This window comes from Uranotaenia lowii, chromosome 1 (assembly GCF_029784155.1).
Source record: "Uranotaenia lowii strain MFRU-FL chromosome 1, ASM2978415v1, whole genome shotgun sequence".
Classification (NCBI taxonomy): domain Eukaryota; kingdom Metazoa; phylum Arthropoda; class Insecta; order Diptera; family Culicidae; genus Uranotaenia; species Uranotaenia lowii.
This window is the reverse complement of record NC_073691.1, coordinates 95,105,779-95,126,085: the sequence shown is the minus strand read 5'-3', so window position 1 is coordinate 95,126,085 and position 20,307 is coordinate 95,105,779. Positions and strand designations below refer to the sequence as shown.

At 34.2% G+C, this 20,307-nt stretch overlaps 1 protein-coding gene across 3 annotated transcripts in view; it reads right to left on the bottom strand.

Moving 5' to 3' along the window:
- The window catches only part of LOC129740436 (inactive dipeptidyl peptidase 10), a 120,187-nt gene that overhangs the window by 14,695 nt on the left and 85,185 nt on the right, over nucleotides 1-20,307 (bottom strand). For all 3 annotated transcript variants that reach the window (XM_055732105.1, XM_055732106.1, XM_055732107.1), the window contains 3 exons: nucleotides 6,114-6,399; nucleotides 4,945-5,795; nucleotides 4,688-4,879 (listed from right to left, as the gene is read on the bottom strand). In XM_055732105.1, coding sequence (XP_055588080.1) covers nucleotides 4,688-4,879; nucleotides 4,945-5,795; nucleotides 6,114-6,399 — 1,329 coding nt within the window. The remainder of the gene's footprint in view (nucleotides 1-4,687; nucleotides 4,880-4,944; nucleotides 5,796-6,113; nucleotides 6,400-20,307) is intronic.

The window sequence follows — 20,307 nt, the reverse complement described above, 5'->3', positions numbered from 1 at the left end:
CAATCACGTGTTTGCTGAGTCGCGAACCTACTGTGGTCAGAACTTTTGTGAACTACGCGCGGTTTTGTTTCTTGGCTGCTCCGATTTGAATACGATTTTTTTAGTCCTTGGTTATGATATCGCTTATCGGGATGCGATCTGGAGTAGAAACGTTTGCCTTAATTTAAGCTTTGAAAAAAAAAAATAATAATACGATAATGAATATTGAAAAGTAACGATACGTTAAAAACAAATTTTGATGAGAAATCAGTTTTTATACTGCTCCTGAGTTAAATGTCTCAAAATTTCATTTGCACTTCAGACTCAATGCAAATCGCTACAGCAGTTCAATCTAGCTAAAATTTTGCTTGATACTGTCTTTAGATACAATGATCATTATAAGCCTGGAGTTTCCTTTAACCGCTTTTATTTTTATTATTTTCCAGCCCAAGTTTTGTAATCCTGCTGCGCTATGTGATTTTCAATTTTAATCAAAGCATTACTGTTAAGGTCAAATAGTATAAACTTCTACGGTTTCCAACCCATGATATTATTTAAATTATCTCTTGATTTTTTTGTTTAAAATAAAATTTTACAGTTTTTTGGAAATAAATTTATTTAATGAATGAATCGAGTCTAAATCAGTGATAAATTCGAATTTTTTCCAAAAAAAAGGCATTTCAATATTTTTGTCGATCTTAACCCTCCAAAGCCGTTCGGGTCAATATGACCCGAAGCGCACATTTCAAACATCTTTATCATCATTCCAATGAACTGGTAGTTTTGTCAGACCAAGTATGTTCTATGAAAATAATGATCAAATTAACGCCAAAAAACTAAAATTTGAGTTTTTAAAATCGGTTCATTGAGAAATGAAATACAGCTAAGCGAATCAAAAACTGGATGTCGTTTTTTTAAAGTAAGACTTTTTTCTACCGGAAGATCTGTCATAGCGGTAAAAACTTTCATTGGACCCCAACATATTTATACATTGTCGGATAGATGGATTCTTGACAATTTCAAACATCAATGAAATAATGAAATACAGAAAAGCTGTCAGAAGTTATGAGTATTTTAAAAATAAAATTGATTTTTCGGACTTTTAACTTTCTGAACCAGTTTCCGAAATCCTGGTAAAACATATCGTCTTTATTTTGAAATGTTGAGTAATTAGAATAAATTACCTACACAATGAATATAATATCATCAAAATCGGTTAACATTTACAGCCAGGAGAACGAAATCAAATCACAACGCATATTTCCCCAAAACGGATATTTAGCGAACGGCTTTGGAAGGTTAAATGAACAAAAATTAACAGAATTGTTTGCAAAAATGAATTACGATAGCAAGCTAGCCTGCAGCGCATAAGATTCATCATATTTTGTTCATTCCTTACTTATTTTAGTTATTCTACTGTACACTGAAGTTCTTCTTTATTATTGAATAGAACCATAATGAAGTATAAATGTTACAGTTAAACAATCATAACTTCTACAATTAAATGCCAATTATGATAGAAACTATATAAATCATTTATTCAAATAAACCATAGAAATTCATAAAAAATAAAAATTAATAAAACGCATAAATCTGGTCTCAAACCGTCGATAATATTGAAATTTCTTTTGAAAAAAAATTGTTTTTCATCGTTTTATTGATCATGAATTCGAAAATACCAGCAGAACTTCAACTCTTAAGCAAAATTATTGTTCAAATGAATAAAAGAAAATTTATTCACCATCAATATGAGAAAAAAAATTTAAAATTGATGTGATGTAGCAGAAGATAAGCCGATTTCAGTGCAAATACTTTAACTTTTCACTAAATTTTATTGAAAAATTGGTTTTCTTAGATATGTTTAAATTTAATTTTAATCTTTAAATTTAATTAAAAATGCCATAAACGAGTGACATCATCAAAAATTTAATTTTTGTTTTCTAAAGTGCGTACCCATATGCATCAGAGACTGCAAATATTGTGGAAATATTTCAAACAACAATTTTGAAAAAAAAAACAAAAGATTTTTAATATTTTGTTGGAAACCAATCAAATAGTGTTGGACTGTTCTTATTCATGTATCATAAAATTTATATAACCAGAATAAGTTCTCCAAGATACACACATATGAATACACATTCATGTTACATTTGGATAACACCAATAATAACAAGGATATTCCCAATAATAAAATTTAAGTAAATGTTAATATAAAAATAAGTTTTTCAGAGAGTCCAAATCACTTATATTTCCAGGCGTTGACATTTTTTATTGTTTCAGAATTACAAAAATTTGAGTAAAAATTAAAAAAATAAATTTTCCATGAAAAAAGTTGCTATTCCATTGCACTGGAATAATTTTACAGATAACAATTTCTAAATATGGACTTGAAATCTTCAAAAAAACAAAACGTATGGGGACTCACCGACCAAATATTTTAATTTTGCCTGAAAACGATTCAGAAGAGGCTAAATTTTTTATTTCTAAAAAAAAAATAGAGCTACTGTATTTTTTCTTCTAAACATCTTTCATAAACATACCGTGTTTTATTTATCAAGCTTAAAAAAGTTAAAAAAATGTTCTTACATAATTAAACAAGCACCCGCTAATTGCATCGATGAAGAACCTAAAGTTCATAACAAAAATATGCTAATACGCTTATAATCTTAGTTTTGTCAAGTTCTTTCACGTGGGAAAGTAATTTATTATGAAACATCAATAAGTCACACAAACCCAACCAATTGGAAAATCATAGCTTGTGGGGAATCGTCAGCAGCACATTTTGGGCCACCTATATTTTTATCATTTTTTTTTTATACATTCATGACTTAAAATACGTTTTCCCAATCTGTAAAGTTTTCTTATGCCAAATGAAGAGTTATGAAAAATATTTTGTTCATCCTATATAAGGAATATAGCCGTGCGAGTAAGGTTTTTCGATCATACACAACTCTCTTTTTTTATTTCATCATTCAAAATTGCTTCAAAATAACAAAATGAATTATGAACTTACATTTTTGGGTCAACTCATAAGCTTTGCATGTTATTTGGTCAATTTAGATTTAGTGGCCCACGATTCCCCACCATTTTTCAAAATCCAAAAAATATTGCTTTTTTTGAATACAGTCAGAACTTGGGGAAAATAACTTATTAAAAATTAAAAAGAAAGTCAAATAATACCTTAAAAATCATACCATTTTTTATTTTCATTTTGTCTTTTATAACAAAAAGTTATGAAACAAAGAAAAAAAGTGGTCCATGATTCCCCACTCTCCTATATCGGATATTTTTTTCTTTTTTCTTCGAAATTCATCTCGTAGACTTGTTCTTAATATTTTTTTCTGAACATTTCTACTTTTGGTAGAACTAAGTTAATTTACCTTGTTTGGGACAAATCCAACTTATGCACATATCGACTATTTTTAAAGAAATTTGAAATTGCAAATTTCACACGTAAGCTTCCAAACGCAGAAAAAAGTTTGAGGATACTGACACGAATGCCACAAGGATGGTAAAGTGTCGCTAATAAAACTTAATAATAATTAAAGTTTTAGAATACGTAAACTGTAGACACAGATATTGATAATCTTCTGATTTCTTTTATTATTTTAAGAGGAGAAATCGCCGTGAATTTGTTTTATGAAATGAATTTGCGGCTTTATCGGTGAGGGTTAAAGAGTTGAAATGAAAGACGGATAGAAGATCAGAAGAAAATTCTAAGGTGGTGAAAAGAGCGAAGAGCATTTGAAATAGAAGCTTGATCACATACTAAATTTTTTGTCCCACACCAATTAACTGTATTGAAGAAGTAGTACCCAATAGAGAAGGCACTACATTTTTCGATACAGTTAATTATGGATGGTTCGACCGCCATGTGAGTGTGCACATGTGCCGAACGGACAAAAAATTTAGCATGTGGTTGCTCTGTTAAGTCTTCTATTGTGCGATATCGTTCCATCGATGGCTAGGTAGATTTCTTATTTTCGTTTTGTGCGGATGTTCCAACTGGATTGAGTTGTCGCATACGGTCAACGGTCAGAAATCTTGGCCTAACTATTTTCGATTATCGGAACGATGTTTTGTAATTGATTTTTATAGCCGAATTATTTTTTTATTATTTTAAGAGGAGAAATCACCGTGAATTTGTTTTATGAACAGAGCAACCACATGCTAAATTTTTTGTCCGTTCGGCACATGTGCACACTCACATGGCGGTCGAACCATCCATAATTAACTGTATCGAAAAATGTAGTGCCTTCTCTATTGGGTACTACTTCTTCAATACAGTTAATTGGTGTGGGACAAAAAATTTAGTATGTGGTCAAGCTTCTATTTCAAATGCTCTTCGCTCTTTTCACCACCTTAGAATTTTCTTCTGATCTTCTATCCGTCTTTCATTTCAACTCTTTAACCCCTTCTGATTTCTTTTTTCTTGATAATGAATATTACCCTGTTAACCAAAGTAACCCTAGTTTGCGGTAAGGATATCTCTAACTTAAGGAAAAAAAAATCATACACACACATTTTACGTTCAAAGGATATGAATTTATCAAAAAACGTGGTGCTATTCAAAGAAATCTTTCGACGTTTTCATTCGTCGCTACATTCATAAACATAATGTTTAGAAAAATTATATTGAATAATCTTTAAAAAATATTTAAAATACGATTTCAAACAATTTACAAACGACAATTAATAGTACACTTACGTTAACACCGACAGCTGATCTTCCACTTCGATTCCGGTTTTACCGCGGATTTGCGTCTTCAGTGCCTCGCCCTGGAAGCCCGATCCCCTGGCATCTATTTGAGCAATGATGTAGGACTGGTAGCTGCACAGGTACCAATTCCAGTCGAAGTTAAACTTTTCGGACACGAGCTGCGACTCCGGCGTAGCGTCTCTGCAAAAGAATACGGTTTTGGTCATTTCCCAAATTGTTTGAATATAAATATTATCATCACGTACACTTGAAGGATCAGGGGAAGAAGCATGTCGTCATCTTCTTTGATGCCGGGTGGAAGAAATATTTTCACCTGTGCGTTAAAATCGTACTTAATTTCTACGCTGAACGTCATAATTTGTGGTTTGGCCAACTCGGCCAATTGTGCCCTCAGTCGGTTTCCGTCGTCTAGTACAAAAATCTTTTTATTATTTAATGCTTCTACCAGGTACAAGGACGGCGACTCCGGCCCGAGACATTCCTGAACGTAGTGCGTGTAGTCTACGTTGAAGTAGATTTTGTTGAACAAACAATTGTTGGGGATATGCATTTTTTCTGCCGTTTCGTTGGCCCCTCGCAGCAAACTGAACGAATCGTACGGTTCGGCCTCACAGGTAATGCAAGTCAGCTGCATCTTCTCGACCTTCTTGATGATTTGCTCGGGATTGGGAAACAGCTCCAGCACCAGGCTGTATAGATGGCGCTGACCGGGTTTCCGCTGGGGCGCCGCAATAAAATACAACATTCCCCGGATGCTATCATAACCGAGAATTTCCGTCACTTCAAATAGGCCCAGCGTTAGGATGATGGGCCGTTTCGTTTCCAATGGGATGAGGGCTATTTGTCGGAAATAACCGTGAGAGCCGTCACGTACGTTGAGTCGTCTCAGCATGAAAACGACGCGTTTTGCCATTCTTGTGTCCACTACTTTCGCTGCCGGGTTGTCCTTTGTCGTTGTTCCGTTGGTGAAATTGCTCTCGTTCGTTGCGTTATTATTCTTCAATGGGGCTGCTTCTGGTTCCGATTCGATCGTTACAAAATATGGCTTTTCGGCGATTAGTGCCCATCCATTCTCGGAAGCTCGTTCGGTGAAAACCTTCAGTGAAAAATGGATTGGAAATATTAGTTGCTTACTAGTGATTTATGATCAAGGAAATTACAAGAATTGATGCCTATTTCTGCCCTTATGTTTTGTCTTAAATTCAATCGATATATGTAACTAGTAATACTGAGCATATTGTTATAGTCTTGCATTGGGGTGCACTTCAATAAAATTGTGAATGAACTGAATGCGTAAATATTATTAATAAGCCATTAAAATTGATGTTTCAATACCATTTATACAAAGATATAATGCTTACAGATATAAAATCTTTCAATTTACTGGAATAAAGTCGACCAGAAGACAACTCACCTCCGAGCAGATGAAATTCGGTGCCGCACAGAGCAGGACGTGGGAAATGTTTTGCTCGCGATTGGTGTAGGTGACGGACAGCTCAACCGGTGACAGCCACTCCATTCCCCCGACGTAGCTGTCGTTACCGACGGAAGCTGGCACGGTGATCATTTTTTGCGAGATTAGTTTCAGCACGCTCAAGTTGACCACGTGCACCGTGACGTTCGGGTTGGGCGAGCTCGTTTTCGGATACCGGATACTCCTCACACTCGGATACTGCTCGTTATCGCCGTACCAAACGTACCTAAAAAAAGAGGATAGAGGTAAGAGCAAGGAAATAAAATTATTTGGGAAAATGTATCGTAAGCTGAACCAAACACGAGGCATACTCTCTGGAGCCACTAGCTGAGCCTCAAGTGTAAGAATATTTATTCTTCTGGCATTATTTATTCATCATACAGAAACATGTGTTTTTAAAATAATTACAACGAAACTCTTCGGAATTTAATATTATACTTGGGCATTAGACTGCCCCAAATTTGTATGGGAAATTTAAAACCTGTGAAATGTTATACGCTGCAGGCTAAAATTGATCCTGGGCCTAGTACAAGATCTCATGCCAAATTTGGGTCAGATCGAACCACGGGAAGGGGTCGCTCAACGAGCCTGAAGTGTGTATGGGATTTTGAGACATTTTGTTCGAGAGGAACATGAAAAACCAGTTTTTCGTCGATAACTTTTGTCTCCTTCGACCGATTTCTTTTAAAAACGAGTTTTCTTAAAGCCTAAATTATGACAAACATTTCATCCGAAGATTTTATTTCAATTAAAGCTAAGATAAAAAAGTTATTAAGCTTCAAAAATTTGCTAACTTTTTTAAGGGTGATATTCATCAGTGTTCTAATGAGGCGACTAAATGTCCGACCAGAACACTCAATGTGAAATGCATGCCGTTTCGTCAAATAATGACCGATTTTAACCATTGTTGTTGTGCTCGATTGCAATTTATGATGTTTTTCAAATATTTGAGATTGGATGATATTCACTTGATAGTTCGGAAAGAAGTAAAGGCGGAAAGATGCTTGACAATTAAAAAAAAATTGCTTAACCACAGGGGCTTAGGAACATGACTGGACGATTTGTGATGCCAATATTTAGAGTTGTATGGGAAATTCAAAACCTGTGAAATGTTTTTTTTTTAATTGTCAAGCATTTTTCCACCCTTACTTCTTTCCGAACTATCAAGTGAATATCATCCAATCTCAAATATTTGAAAAACATCATAAATTGCAATCGAGCACAACAACAATGATTAAAATCGGTCATTATTTGACGAAACGGCATGCATTTCACATTGAGTGTTCTGGTCGGACATTTAGTCGCCTCATTAGAACACTGATGAATATCACCCTTAAAAAAGTTAGCAAATTTTTGAAGCTTAATAACTTTTTTATCTTAGCTTTAATTGAAATAAAATCTTCGGATGAAATGTTTGTCATAATTTAGGCTTTAAGAAAACTCGTTTTTAAAAGAAATTGGTCGAAGGAGACAAAAGTTATCGACGAAAAACTGGTTTTTCATGTTCCTCTCGAACAAAATGTCTCAAAATCCCATACAAACTTCAGGCTCGTTGAGCGACCCCTTCCCGTGGTTCGATCTGACCCAAATTTGGCATGAGATCTTGTACTAGGCCCAGGATCAATTTTAGCCTGCAGCGTATAACTTTTTCAAAAGTCGGGTCATTTGAGGCAGTCTATTGGGCATCATGCAACACATTTCAACTTCAATGGCTTCTAAAAGCTCAATGTCCACAGATAATCATACCGCTTGTACATAAAAAGTTATAAGGTTGATAGGACATAAAATTGTAGTTGTCAGAAAAAAATTTGCTAGGAATGATAAACTTCAGTGCCCCATCAAGGACCCTACGATCTGGCTCGTTACTATTCAATCAAACTCATCGAACTTCGTATGGCTTCAATGAGCCACTAAGCGCGATGGTGCGTATGTTCCAGGATGCTGAGCACCTACACCAGTTTGGAGAATCTACAAGTCGCTTTATTCGTCGAATACGTCAGTCCAGATTATTTCATATTGTTTGACCGTGTTTTTACTATTCATTTAAACTTTTATGTTCGATGAATTAATAATAATAATAATAATAATAATAATATTGGTTTCACCGATTAATTATAAATTTAAAAAACACTCCACTCAGAAAAAAGGGATAAGTTGCAACAAATTTTATTTTTAATGAAAAATTAAATGAAAACGTTTGAAAATACATAGTTTTCGAAATATTTGTGATGTCATAAACCCATAAAGCTCTAATTGCAATAATTTTTGGTTTTGTGCGAATTAAATTTTACATTTTGTCTGTCAAAAATGTGTTTAAAAAGCATAAGGGTGCTGCTTACGTTTAGGAGTAAAAAATACTACAACAAATTGAACTAGTTGAAATCATAAAAATAGAATTAATTGAATTTAATTGAATTTATAGACTTTTCATTGAATGCAATGGATAATGGCAACCATGTGGAAGCTCTCTATACAGACTTTAGTGAGGCATTTGATCGCATAGACACACCAATGCTTCTTTTCAAATTACAAAAAAATTGAATAAAATCTAAACTCCTGAAATGGCTTGAATCATACCTAACAAATCGCCAACAAATAATAATTAATTTCAATGGAAAGAAATCGCTCCTTATTCAAGTCACTTGAGGAGTTCCGCAAAAATCTTATTTAGGAACCCTACTTTTCATACTTTATGTAAACGATATTTCCTTTATTCTCAAACATCTCAAAATGCTCATTTATGCCGACGAAATGAAGCTCTATTTGGAAATAAGAAATGAAGAAGACATCAGCATTTTCCAGAATGAAATTCACATTTTCTACCTGTGGGGCAAAAAAAGCTTTCTGAAGCTCAATCCTTATCTAAGTTTGTGGCATATCGGCAAATTGAAAATCTAATTAGAGAGCAATTAAGACAGACATGAAAATTGATAGGTGGAAAGGTCAAAGCTAGAGCGCTTTGGGTAGAAGAAACGAATAGATGGTGAAACTGTGAGCTTAGGGCATTGTTTTTTATCGACAGCATGAAACTGCTTGTGTGATTCTTTACCCGGCACCTGCTGGCTGTTTGTAGTAAGTGACGAAGAAGCCACATTGCTACCCACAACCAGCTCAGATGGGTCGAACACATGAGGTTGCGTTCGACCGGGCAAAAAATCACACAAGCAGCGCTCACAAGTGCTGTTTTGATTGCTGAAACAATTCTATCGATGCGTGCTACTTGTTCAGGTACATCAGATGGTTGCTACTTATTGTTTTTTCGCATGTTATCCATCCGCTGCCTTACTTTTTCGCCAAGTGCCTCGTGTTGAATCGTGTTGTTATTTGTTTTCCCATTTCCCCCCCTCAATGTAAAAAAATGCAACTTAATATCATTTAGCAGAAAAAGAACAACACCAAACATAACAATTACATTAGGAGATCAGAATGTAGAAAAATGTGAACGAGTCAGGGATTAAGGAATCATCTCAGACTCCAAACTCCAAACAAATTCACAGACCACAATACTATCACAATACTATCATCCATAGGGCAAATAACATGCTAGGCTTTATTAAGCGGTTTTGCTTTAATTTTCAAGATCCATACACAATCAAACTGCAGATGGTGTTTTTTTATTCTCATGCAATGTTCCCTGGTGATTTCTAAGTTTGCAAAACCAAAACCAGCCAGAAAGTTACGCTAAACCCCGATCCGTATTTGGCCTTAGTCTGAGAATTATTTTGATTTTTTACTGCAGATCAACGAAAATTCATCGATGGAACTTAAACAATTTATTTCGCATAATCGCTTGGAAAAACCATTTCAAGTTATTTACAAATTTAAATAAAGAAAAGTATTTCACAAATTGATAAACTGAATTTTATTCAATTCCATTCAAACACGAAACAGTATTTTATAATATGATAAAATCTGTCTGAGTTGTTGGTTTGTTACTTGATTGGTTTGTTGCTATCATCCACGGCACAGAAATTTTTGCAGCTGTTAGTACGCCTGGTTTGATCTTGTGTTCCTAATTTTTGTTCATTCATTAACCAATCTCAATCGAAGTTTTAATTCTTAAAAAAACTATTTGCATGCAAATCTTAAAAATTGTTTATCATATCAAGTATTTTCCTTCATATTCCGAAATGATGAGTTTCGTATAAGGAAAGCGCAACTAGTATAAATTTGAAATGCAAAACCAACATTCGAATCAAGATTTTGTGTCATTGATGAAAAACTAAAATTCAAGAATAGTAAACTGGGCACAGAATCCGAAATTTGATCACAGACATCGAATTTTAATGATAATAAGCAGCTCTGAAACCACAAAATCTGGAATAATTCAAATCTAAGCTTTCCAGATATTTTTCGGCAAGTTTCCGGGTCGTGCACTTTTAAGCTATTTTACTAATTATCCGCTAATATCAAAACTATTCACTTAGAAAAATACTCGAAAAATTGTTTTTGAGCTTGATATCAGAAAAATAAAAGAATAAATTTGTTTTTTCTCTGTTTTAGCCCAAGCTTTTTTTTCGGAAAACACTGCATTTTTAAATGAATGTTTTCATAAAGTTTTCCATTCATTCCTACTGGCTTGAACATGATTGTTTTGCAACGCACGTTTATTGACACTGAAGTTACATCCGTCAAACTTTTATTAATAGCAATTCAATTAAGCAAATACCATCAACTGGGGCATCGTGCAACACTTTTCAACTTCGATGGCCTCTTAAAAAAGGCATGACAACAGATAATCATTAACTTTTTCATCAAACATTTTAAGGTTGATAGGACATCACATTGACGAACTGAGAAAAAATACTTACTAACAGTAATTCAAGAAGAAACATAAGGATTTTGCCTACATTCAGGGGTAAAAGTTATCACTACAATTTGTTTAAATTAAAATCATAAAAACAAATGTTCGGATGGATGAAAATTTACTCAATACAAATTCATGACCCAAATAATCTTATTCCAGCGAGTGGAACGGGGTTCACAAGGTGTTTCTTTGATTTGTATTTTGTTGCATCTTAGCTCAGATAAGTTATAGAAATATAAAAATATTTGTTTATAAAAAAATTGTGATTGTTTCACCAACAGTTTTAATATTGAATTAAAAAAACCAATTTAAAGTTAGTAGATGATACGATCAAGCCAATCCGTCATAATTTTTACGCCATCGAAAAATGTTAAATTTTTAACGTGTTTTGCTCGATTTCTCAATTTTTAATAAAATTTCAAATAAAAAAATGCTTGAAATGTGAGAAACTAAGTCATATTCATTTCGCAATCATAAAATGAGAACAAGATTACATTATATGTACTAAATTAAAAATTGAGTAAGCGCAGTGATATCAAATGTTGCATTTAACATCGATGTGGCATGATGCCCCTTTTGACGATACGGGAAATTATGTGATGATATGAACCCCTAAATGTATGCAGTACCTTTAGGTTTTTTTTGTCAAAGAAGCGTAAAATTTGGTTCAGCAAAGAAAATACTGCAATTGGTGTTTTTATGTTTATTAGGAATGTTCTATTGAATATAATTTTTTAAAATTTACTCATTTTTCTGGGCTGGCTGAATATCGCATGGTTTTAGATGACTAACTAAGGTACATATAACCTACTGAAACATTAGAATTTCTGGGATGGCAGACCAAAGAAAACTTTGTAACAACACACCTTACTTGTGTAAAATTTTCACAGCAATTCGAATCCGCTATTAGCTTTGACTGAAACTTAATGTGTGAGTTGATTATGGGCCAAAACAACCCAAAAAATTAAAAACAAAATATATTTATGTGAGAGACAAAAAAACCAAAATAAAACAAATAAACTTTTCAGGTGCAAAGAACTCATACGACCCAAAGTGTTGTATTCAGATAGGAAGGGAAGAGAATTTTTTATGAGAAATCCTATTGGGCATACAGGATTAATCAGCAATGGAAGTAATAATTCTGAAAAATGTCTCTCAGAATTGATCTCACCAAAGTCACCAAGATCTAATACTTCCTGGTTCTGGTCATCTTGAAACTGGTATTGCATTCAAGTATTCTAAAAATCACTTTGCCGTTACTTTTCTTTGGAAACACAATACCTCAACCGTCTCAGAATTTTACCAAGTAGGCAAACGAGTTCGAAACAGAAATCCCAAAATAGTCGAAGTTAATTGTATTTTAAATTCGCGAAAAAACAAACGAGAACAACGCGACGTTGTAAAAACACGTCTGTTCTCGAGCACGGCTTGCTGCGGTCTCTCGAAAACTAGATCATAGAGATGGTTTAGAAGAAAGTTTATAAAATTTTGGAGCAAGTTCACTCATGTTGCGAAAAAGTGGTAGAAATTTTGACACTTGTAGCACATTTTGAAAATTTTACCATGCAAACATGTTTTCAAGATCTTTACGCGTTGTATTTTTTTACAGCACTTCTATTTCAACGGTATGTGTTGTAAAAAAAACTTGAAGGCAACAGATCCTAAAAATGTTTTTGCAAGACAAAATTTGCAGCAACAATGTGCTAAAGTATCAACATTTCTACCACTTTTTCCAAACACCAGTGAACTTGTTCAAGTGATATGACTAGGATGACCTTTAAAAAGGGTCGAGAATAAAGGAAAAAGTCTATCTCACAAGACCAATCATATTTGAGCAGAAACATCAGTCAATACATTTTTTAGAACGTTTTTTTTCTGAAAAAACAAGGAAAAACTGTCGAAAACTGGATAATTTACCGTTTTTTCAATTATGATTTTTTTTAGTTTTGAGAACGTTCAAATATGGGGTGAAGATGGGAAATGTATTATTCTATCCTCCGAGCACTTGTTTTATATTCGAAGGAAGGCCAGCCTTCACCGGACTTAAAAATTATTATAATCAAAATTTAAATTTGAAAGCTTGATTGTCAATTTTATCTATAGCGCCTATCTTAAAAAAAAACAGAGCAATAAAATATCTCAATTACAATAAACCTGTGTATTTAAAATTATTCTTCTGCCCATTTTGCCGACGGACCACTGTGTGATGGTCTTTTTGTTCGATATAAAAATAAACAGACATCCCTCCACACACAGGAAGTGGCTTTATATTTAGGCGGAAGATGTTTTGACACACACTTCCTTTTGATGTAAAGTAGATTGAACACGCAAAGCGTTTCTACACTCGCAAAAAGCCATTGTTGTTCTGGTAATTGGCCGCGTATAGGAGGGGTGTGGAGGAATACTCCCCCGCGTAGTAGTAGCACAATCCAGACGAGATTCAGGGTTCGAGTTCGAAAGAGAGCCGTTCGTAATCGACAGATGTGACAAAAAAGTCTGGAAATGGGGAGTTTTTTTTTTCATGCTCTCTACCGAGTGTGGGTGGCAGTGGACGGAAAGAAGGTTTGCGAGCAGAAAATCAATTAGGGCCAGGAACATATTTTGGGTGCTGAACATCTTTTTTTTGTAAAATATACACGATGTACAATTTCCCCACTTTAATTGGAAAGTTGCGCAACGGGCTTCCTCGAGACTATAATATATTGCGAAAATATGATTAAAGTTAATTCTATAACATCGTTGTGGAACAACCTTCGTATTTGCACCATACGACCTCGAGAACATTGGAACGAGCACTTTTTATGTGACCTCACTGTTCGTTTTTGCATATGGTTAGTTTTATTTCCGATCCATTGTTTTGATTTATTATTAACAGTCGATTGAATATTCGATAAATTGTTCGTTGATATTAAAATGCATAAATGCACAGATGACATGAACATTCCGGATTTTCCCTATAGGATTGGTTCAGATAGATGCAGATTTGTTGCATTGATTTGTGATTCAACTATATCTGAGGCCTGCTTTGATTGCCGAAAGGAATTTTTGCATTTCAAATTACAGCAAAACTGAAGTATCAGAAATTCATTTCCCTCGAGTTTATCCAAATATTTTTCTTGGTTCCTCAGACTCACCATTTTTACTTTGGGCTGCATATAAAAGTGGTTGGAAAATTTTGAATGCGTCATAAATTCTAATCTGGCGTGAGGTTCAGTATACGATTTTCCAGTCTACTTTAATCAACGAGGTGACATTAAACGACATTGAAATTTTTCAAAAATCTTCAATCAGAATATTTAAAGAAGAAAAATCTACTGAAGGGTCTAGACTTTGATTTTTTTAGGTTTTAATTTAAATGTACTACGAGCCCTTCAGAAATAAACAAAAACCGAAGAAAATTCCAAGAGAACAGGTTTAGAACCTGATCCTTAGCAAAAACGGCTTTATTTTTGCAAACTTATAAATTAGGAATAAAACAATCATAATAAAAATATTTGCAACATTATAAAGCATTGCCATAAACTTTTTCTGTTATCCAGAATTTTATAGGTACCTACGTTACACACACAGAAAAAAAATCTGAGCTTTACATTTCATATAAAGTTTGATTTCATGTAAAATTCAGTCATATGTGTTGTATATTATAAAGCAGCCCTGAAAAAAACCATGCGTTTCTAATTCGGATCAATTTTTTGTATTTTTACATGACTGTTGCTTGAAACGATGTTTGGAATCAAAAAACGTTGCAGTCGCACACAGGGTGTGTCTAAAGGCGCCCGCACGATAGCCCGTCGAACGTCGCGTCGCATTGACATTTCATTTTGGGGATACCGTTTTCCGTTTGAGCCACCACAATGGTGCGTCGCGTCAGTGACAGCATTGTACTAAAACGCTTAACTTGTTCTAAACAGCAACGTTCTCCAGCGTCGACGTTTTTGTTTTGAAATAAATCAAAATTCCAGCGCGTCAGCAGGGTTTTGAATATTCCTTTTTTATGCTTTTTCGTCAAAGTTTGACACAAATGTTCTCAAAAATAAAATTATCGTCATGTTTTTGTGTTTTGTAATGTTAGGCACCCCGAGTTTTGTCTCAAAAATTCTGAAAAGCCTTGTCAGTGTACGCTGTATTGTGCTGCAAAAAATTCCCAGTGCGTCGCGTCAGCGTTTTAGTACTCAACGACAGCGTTGACAGCTAACACGACGCGACGTCCGACGTGTTATTGTGCGGGCGCCTTAACTGTTTGCCGATTTTTATAAAAATAAAAAGGGAAATTCTTTTAAAACTGTTCATAACATATATAAATTATGTTTTATTGCCTTTTTGGAAAAAAAATCAAAATAGTATTTTACTCGATAAAATTTCATAAACTTTATTGGATAGAAGTGATATTTTGTTCGAAGGTACAGGTCACCTCTTGTCCCTAATTCTTTTTTTACAATATAAGAATAACTCTAACCGATAAGGTTGATATGAAATCTTACAATTGAAAATGAATGGCACAAAAAGAAGTCATACTTATGGTTTAGATAAAATATTGCAGAATAAGGTCACCAATATTTTTAATTTGTCATTACCAATATTTCAGTACAAAAAAGCTTTTTTTCTTTTTATTCTTGAATTTAATTATTAACGTTTAAATTTGAATAAAATCAGGTTCAAAGAATTTTATGGAAGTGATTCGTTGGGAATTGTTTAATATTCAAACAAACAAATGACAAGTTTCATTACCCCTTCCACACATTACATCATTTTGCATAGAATATTTGAATGTCCAACGAACAAATAACATGCTATCTTTTGGAAAAGAAAAAAAAATAAAAAAAAGGTTTTCAAAATCATCCATCCAAAAAGTATTAATGGAACTACAAAAAAATTCAGACACACCCTGTAGCAGAATAGTTTCACAAACAAACACCGAACGGCCAACTGGTAAGAAGCAAGTTCGATTTGATGCGCCAAGAAAATGCCGTTTTAAATCTGGAGCTCGTGGATTTTGGTGAGGTAAACCTTTATGAACATCTTTTTATTCATTGTCATGCTTTGTAGATCAGCCTTGTAGATGGCTAGAATTAGATAAAATGATAATTCAAAACTAAAAAGGAATAATGAGCCGGAACGGTTTCATTGTTATCACAGTATTAAATAATTACAAGTTATAACCTGCAAATAATTGGAACAAGTTATTTGAACTAAATTTACATGACTTATGACGTAATGTGAATTCCCGGAAAGAAAAAAAACGACATTGTGAATTTACATGACCATAACAATGGAACCGTTCCAGCGCATTATTTCTTTTTAGTTTTTGAATAATTGTTTTATCAATTTCTAGCCGTCAACCTTGTTACAAAGCATAACAATGATCAAAAAGGTATTCATAAAGGTTTACCTAACCGAAATCCACGAGCTCCAGATTAAAATTAAAACATCATTTTCGCTTCAAATCGAACTTGTTCCTTACCGGTCGGCCGTTCGGTATTTGTTTGTGAAACGATTCTGCTACAGGGTGTATCTGAATGCATTCGAATGTAATCTGAATTTCATTTATGCTTTTTGAATGGATGATTATGGAAACATTTTTTTTTTATTTCTTTCCAAAAAGTAGCACGAAGTATATCCAGTATGTTTTTGACTAATATTACTTGTTATTTGTTCGTTGTACATTAAAATATTCTTTGATAAATGATGGAATGTGTGGAAGGGGTAATGAAACTTGTCATTTGTTTGTTTGAATATTAATTTTAAAATTTATACTTAAATCCAAGATTAAAGAGAAAACAATCAAACAAATCTTAAAATTAGTTGTTTCATACAATTTTCTACGTTGGCGAATTTGGGGTTTGTTGCTGTTGCATTTTATCGCAAAAACAAAAAAATATTTTCAATACTCCACTAAAATTTTATTTCTTGTAGAAATAAAGAAAAATAGCATGGATGTATTTAAAATAATATGAAATTTATTTATTTGAGATAGAAGAATTGAAAAAAAATCGTAATTTTTTTCTTTGAGCATAAACGTATAACGATAAAAAAATTAAGAATTTTCGTCATATTCGGACATCTGGAAAACATGTTACCTGCGTTACCCCACTCTCATTCCTACTTAAATATTTAAATGAAAGTCTCAGCTATTCAACAAAACAAAAATGCCAACAAAGTTGCCATTTTTTTCTATTCAAAAGTTAATCACGATTTAGTGAAACATGTTTTTGAACAATTTTCGTTCTTTTGGGATTCTTTTGATAATAGTTTTTGCTAGAAAAACTTGAACTCAATCGAATTTGAAATTCAGCTCATTTAATTTTTTAAACTTATTTTTCTCTTAGTTATTTTGAAAATACTATTTTGGGTTTTAAAAGTTTTTTTTTAATCTACAGACAAGCAGATAAGATTCCTTAGAACCTTCTCAAATCCTTTTTAGTCAGATGGTTAGTATCTGTTGACTAATTTAATTTTTTATTTTTTTTTTCTATAAAATGTCTCTACAACATTCGTTCGAAAGGAAAAAAAAACTAGATCTTCTAGTTTGACTCAAAAATAAAATAGAAATTATTTACATACTGAATGTTGGAGTATTTGAAAAAGCAATGCAACCATGTTTTTGCTGTCATATTAAGCAACAGCCTACTTGATCCATTAGCTACTTATATCAGGTACCAATATGAGTTTATGGCTATGGTTACTGAGCTCTGACATCGTGCACGTGTTTTTTTGGTTTGAAGAAATGTTCCGGAATTTTGAAATGCTCTAGGCCTGGAATGATAGCACAACTAACGTTCTGGAAAAAAACGAACAAACTGTGATTATCCGCGATGCCAGGTATATGTTTGACGTTTTGTAGTTAGGAAAAAAAGGTAAACAAAAGGGTGTAAATTTTCGATGATTTTTACTACGGCTTTTTACTTCAGAGATCTCTTAAAAAGTAAGTAGTATCAACTTTTGGGTCTTCTTCTAGTGTTTTAAATGTTTTTCAAAAAAAAAATTTTGAAAGGTAATAAGCGATAAATTGAATTTCAAAAACTGGTATTTTTCTTGCTATTGAAAACACAGCTAAGAATTTTAAAAGTTTTTGAATGAAAAGGTGATATTTTCACAAAAACATTCTTCAAAAAAATTGTTGGAGATGTTTGTAAGCTAAATTTACGAAAGTTCTGATTTGGAAAACATTCTAACAATGAAAAAACCTTGTGAAAAAACTGGAATTTTATCCTGATTTCTGTTAACCAAAGTGTAGGGAATATAGCGAGTATCTTGAATGGAATAAAAGAAAAATGAATAACCGTAAGATTGGCAACACTAGGAGAGCAAAACATGTCAGATATTTACTCGAGAGAATGTAAGAGCATTTGTGTCTCGTGATAATCAGCGAGAGGGACTGTGTAGAGTTTTTGGAATAAGAGAGGAGTGTGTGACGGCAGGAAAGTGAAAAATGAAACTAGTTTACAGACGTATTTGAGTGAGAGAAGATGGCTAGAAAAGTAAAATTTTGAATTGATGTAGAAAAGAAAAGTTATCGAGATTAGACACAGCAAAATATGTGTAGAAAAACGGGTCGGTCTCGACACAAAGTAACAATTTTTTCTGGAATCAACGAAGTGTTTGAGTTGTTTTTTGTACTGGAAGAAGATTGCAAGTTATATAGATTTTTTATAGATTTATTTAAGAGTTGTATTTCATTTATGAAAAATGCACTTCTGAAATGTCTGCTCTTATCTGAGAGCTGTTTGCACATTTTTCGAAAATTTTTGTAAGAAATCAAACGTATTTATGTCGGCGTATCTTGCAAGTACCCTCTTATGACAAAATTTTGCCCAATAATCATTAAAAAATAACATTAAGAGCTAATTTCTTTTTAATTATATGCCTGTTCCTAAAAGCTTCCCAAGTTCTCTAAACTCTTGTATGGGGCTCTTTGTGGCGCTACTGTTTGGTTAATATCTCGGATAGACCCTATCTACCTACCTAAGGGTCCGGCGCCGATGGGCGATGGGCGCGCTCGCAACCCGGGTATACGATTTCTCGTGTGTTAGACAGAGAAAGAAATAGCCTTCACTCCAATTTCACTCCGATTAGCTGTCATTCTTATGGAAATCTGTGTAAGAGTAAAGAGCAAGCTTTATTCTTTTTAGCAGGCCCAATCCCAATTGACCGACGCATAGGGCTGAGATAAAAGATCTCCACTGCTGGCGATCCGGAGCCAGCAACTTCACTTGCTGCCAGCGAAGGTTCTCGTCAACTGTGCGGATTTCAGCGGTTAGACTTCGCCGCCACGAGCTCTTGGGCCTGCCTCTTCTTCGATGCTCATCTGGATTCCAGTCAAGCGCCTCTCTGCAAATCTCGTTTTCATCTCTTCGCAGCGTGTGCTCAATCCATCTCCACTTACGTTCCCGAATCTCTATTTCTAACACCTTTTGATGACACCGGCGATGAATTTTAACGTTTGAGATCCAGTTGCCAGGCCACCAAGCGCGGATGATGTTCCGCAGGCAGCAATTCACAAAAACTTGCAGTTTTCGCGTCGTCACCGCATATGTGCACCAAGTTTCACACCCGTACAGCAATACGGATTTGACGTTTGAGTTGAAGATTCGGATCTTAGTGTAGGGATGAAGAATATACAGAAAATAAATCAAATTTAATTAGGAATAAAATAAAATAATAGTTGTATTCGGCAACACTGTAGATGAATAAAATAAAATAAGTTTCTATGACAACATTTGCTATTTTAGCAGCACTTGACAAACAAACAAAACAAAGTCAGTCATTGATCTATTCTTGCGAGCGACAGACGTGGTTGAGTGAATCTCTGAATTGAGATTCGTAAAATCGCGACACTTAGTTCGTAGAGAGATCTGGCGTGACCGCCAGATGTTTCGGAGACTCGCAAACGCAAATCGGGCTTTTCTGATCCGAGTTTCGATGTCCTTCTGGGTACCACCATCAGGCGTAGTCTGGCTACCAAGATACTGGAAGCACTCCATTGTTGTCCAGCTACCACGAAATTGGAACGATTTCCTGTGTTGATTTCCATCGACTTGGTCATTCCAACATTGATTTTTAGACCTGCTGCCTTGGAGCTTTCGGGGAGGTCGTCGAGTTTGCTCTGCATGTCTTGTTGTGTTTGGGCGAGCAAAACAATATCGTCTGCCAGGTCAAGGTCGTTCAGTTGCTCCATTGTTGAAGGATTCCACGGCAATCCTCGGTATGGTCTACAGTCAATCGATCCAGTCAAGATCTCATCCATTACGATGAGAAAAAGCAGCGGTGACAAAATACATCCTTGTCTCACTCCAGCAGTTACCGGGATAGGTTCGGACAAGACACCAT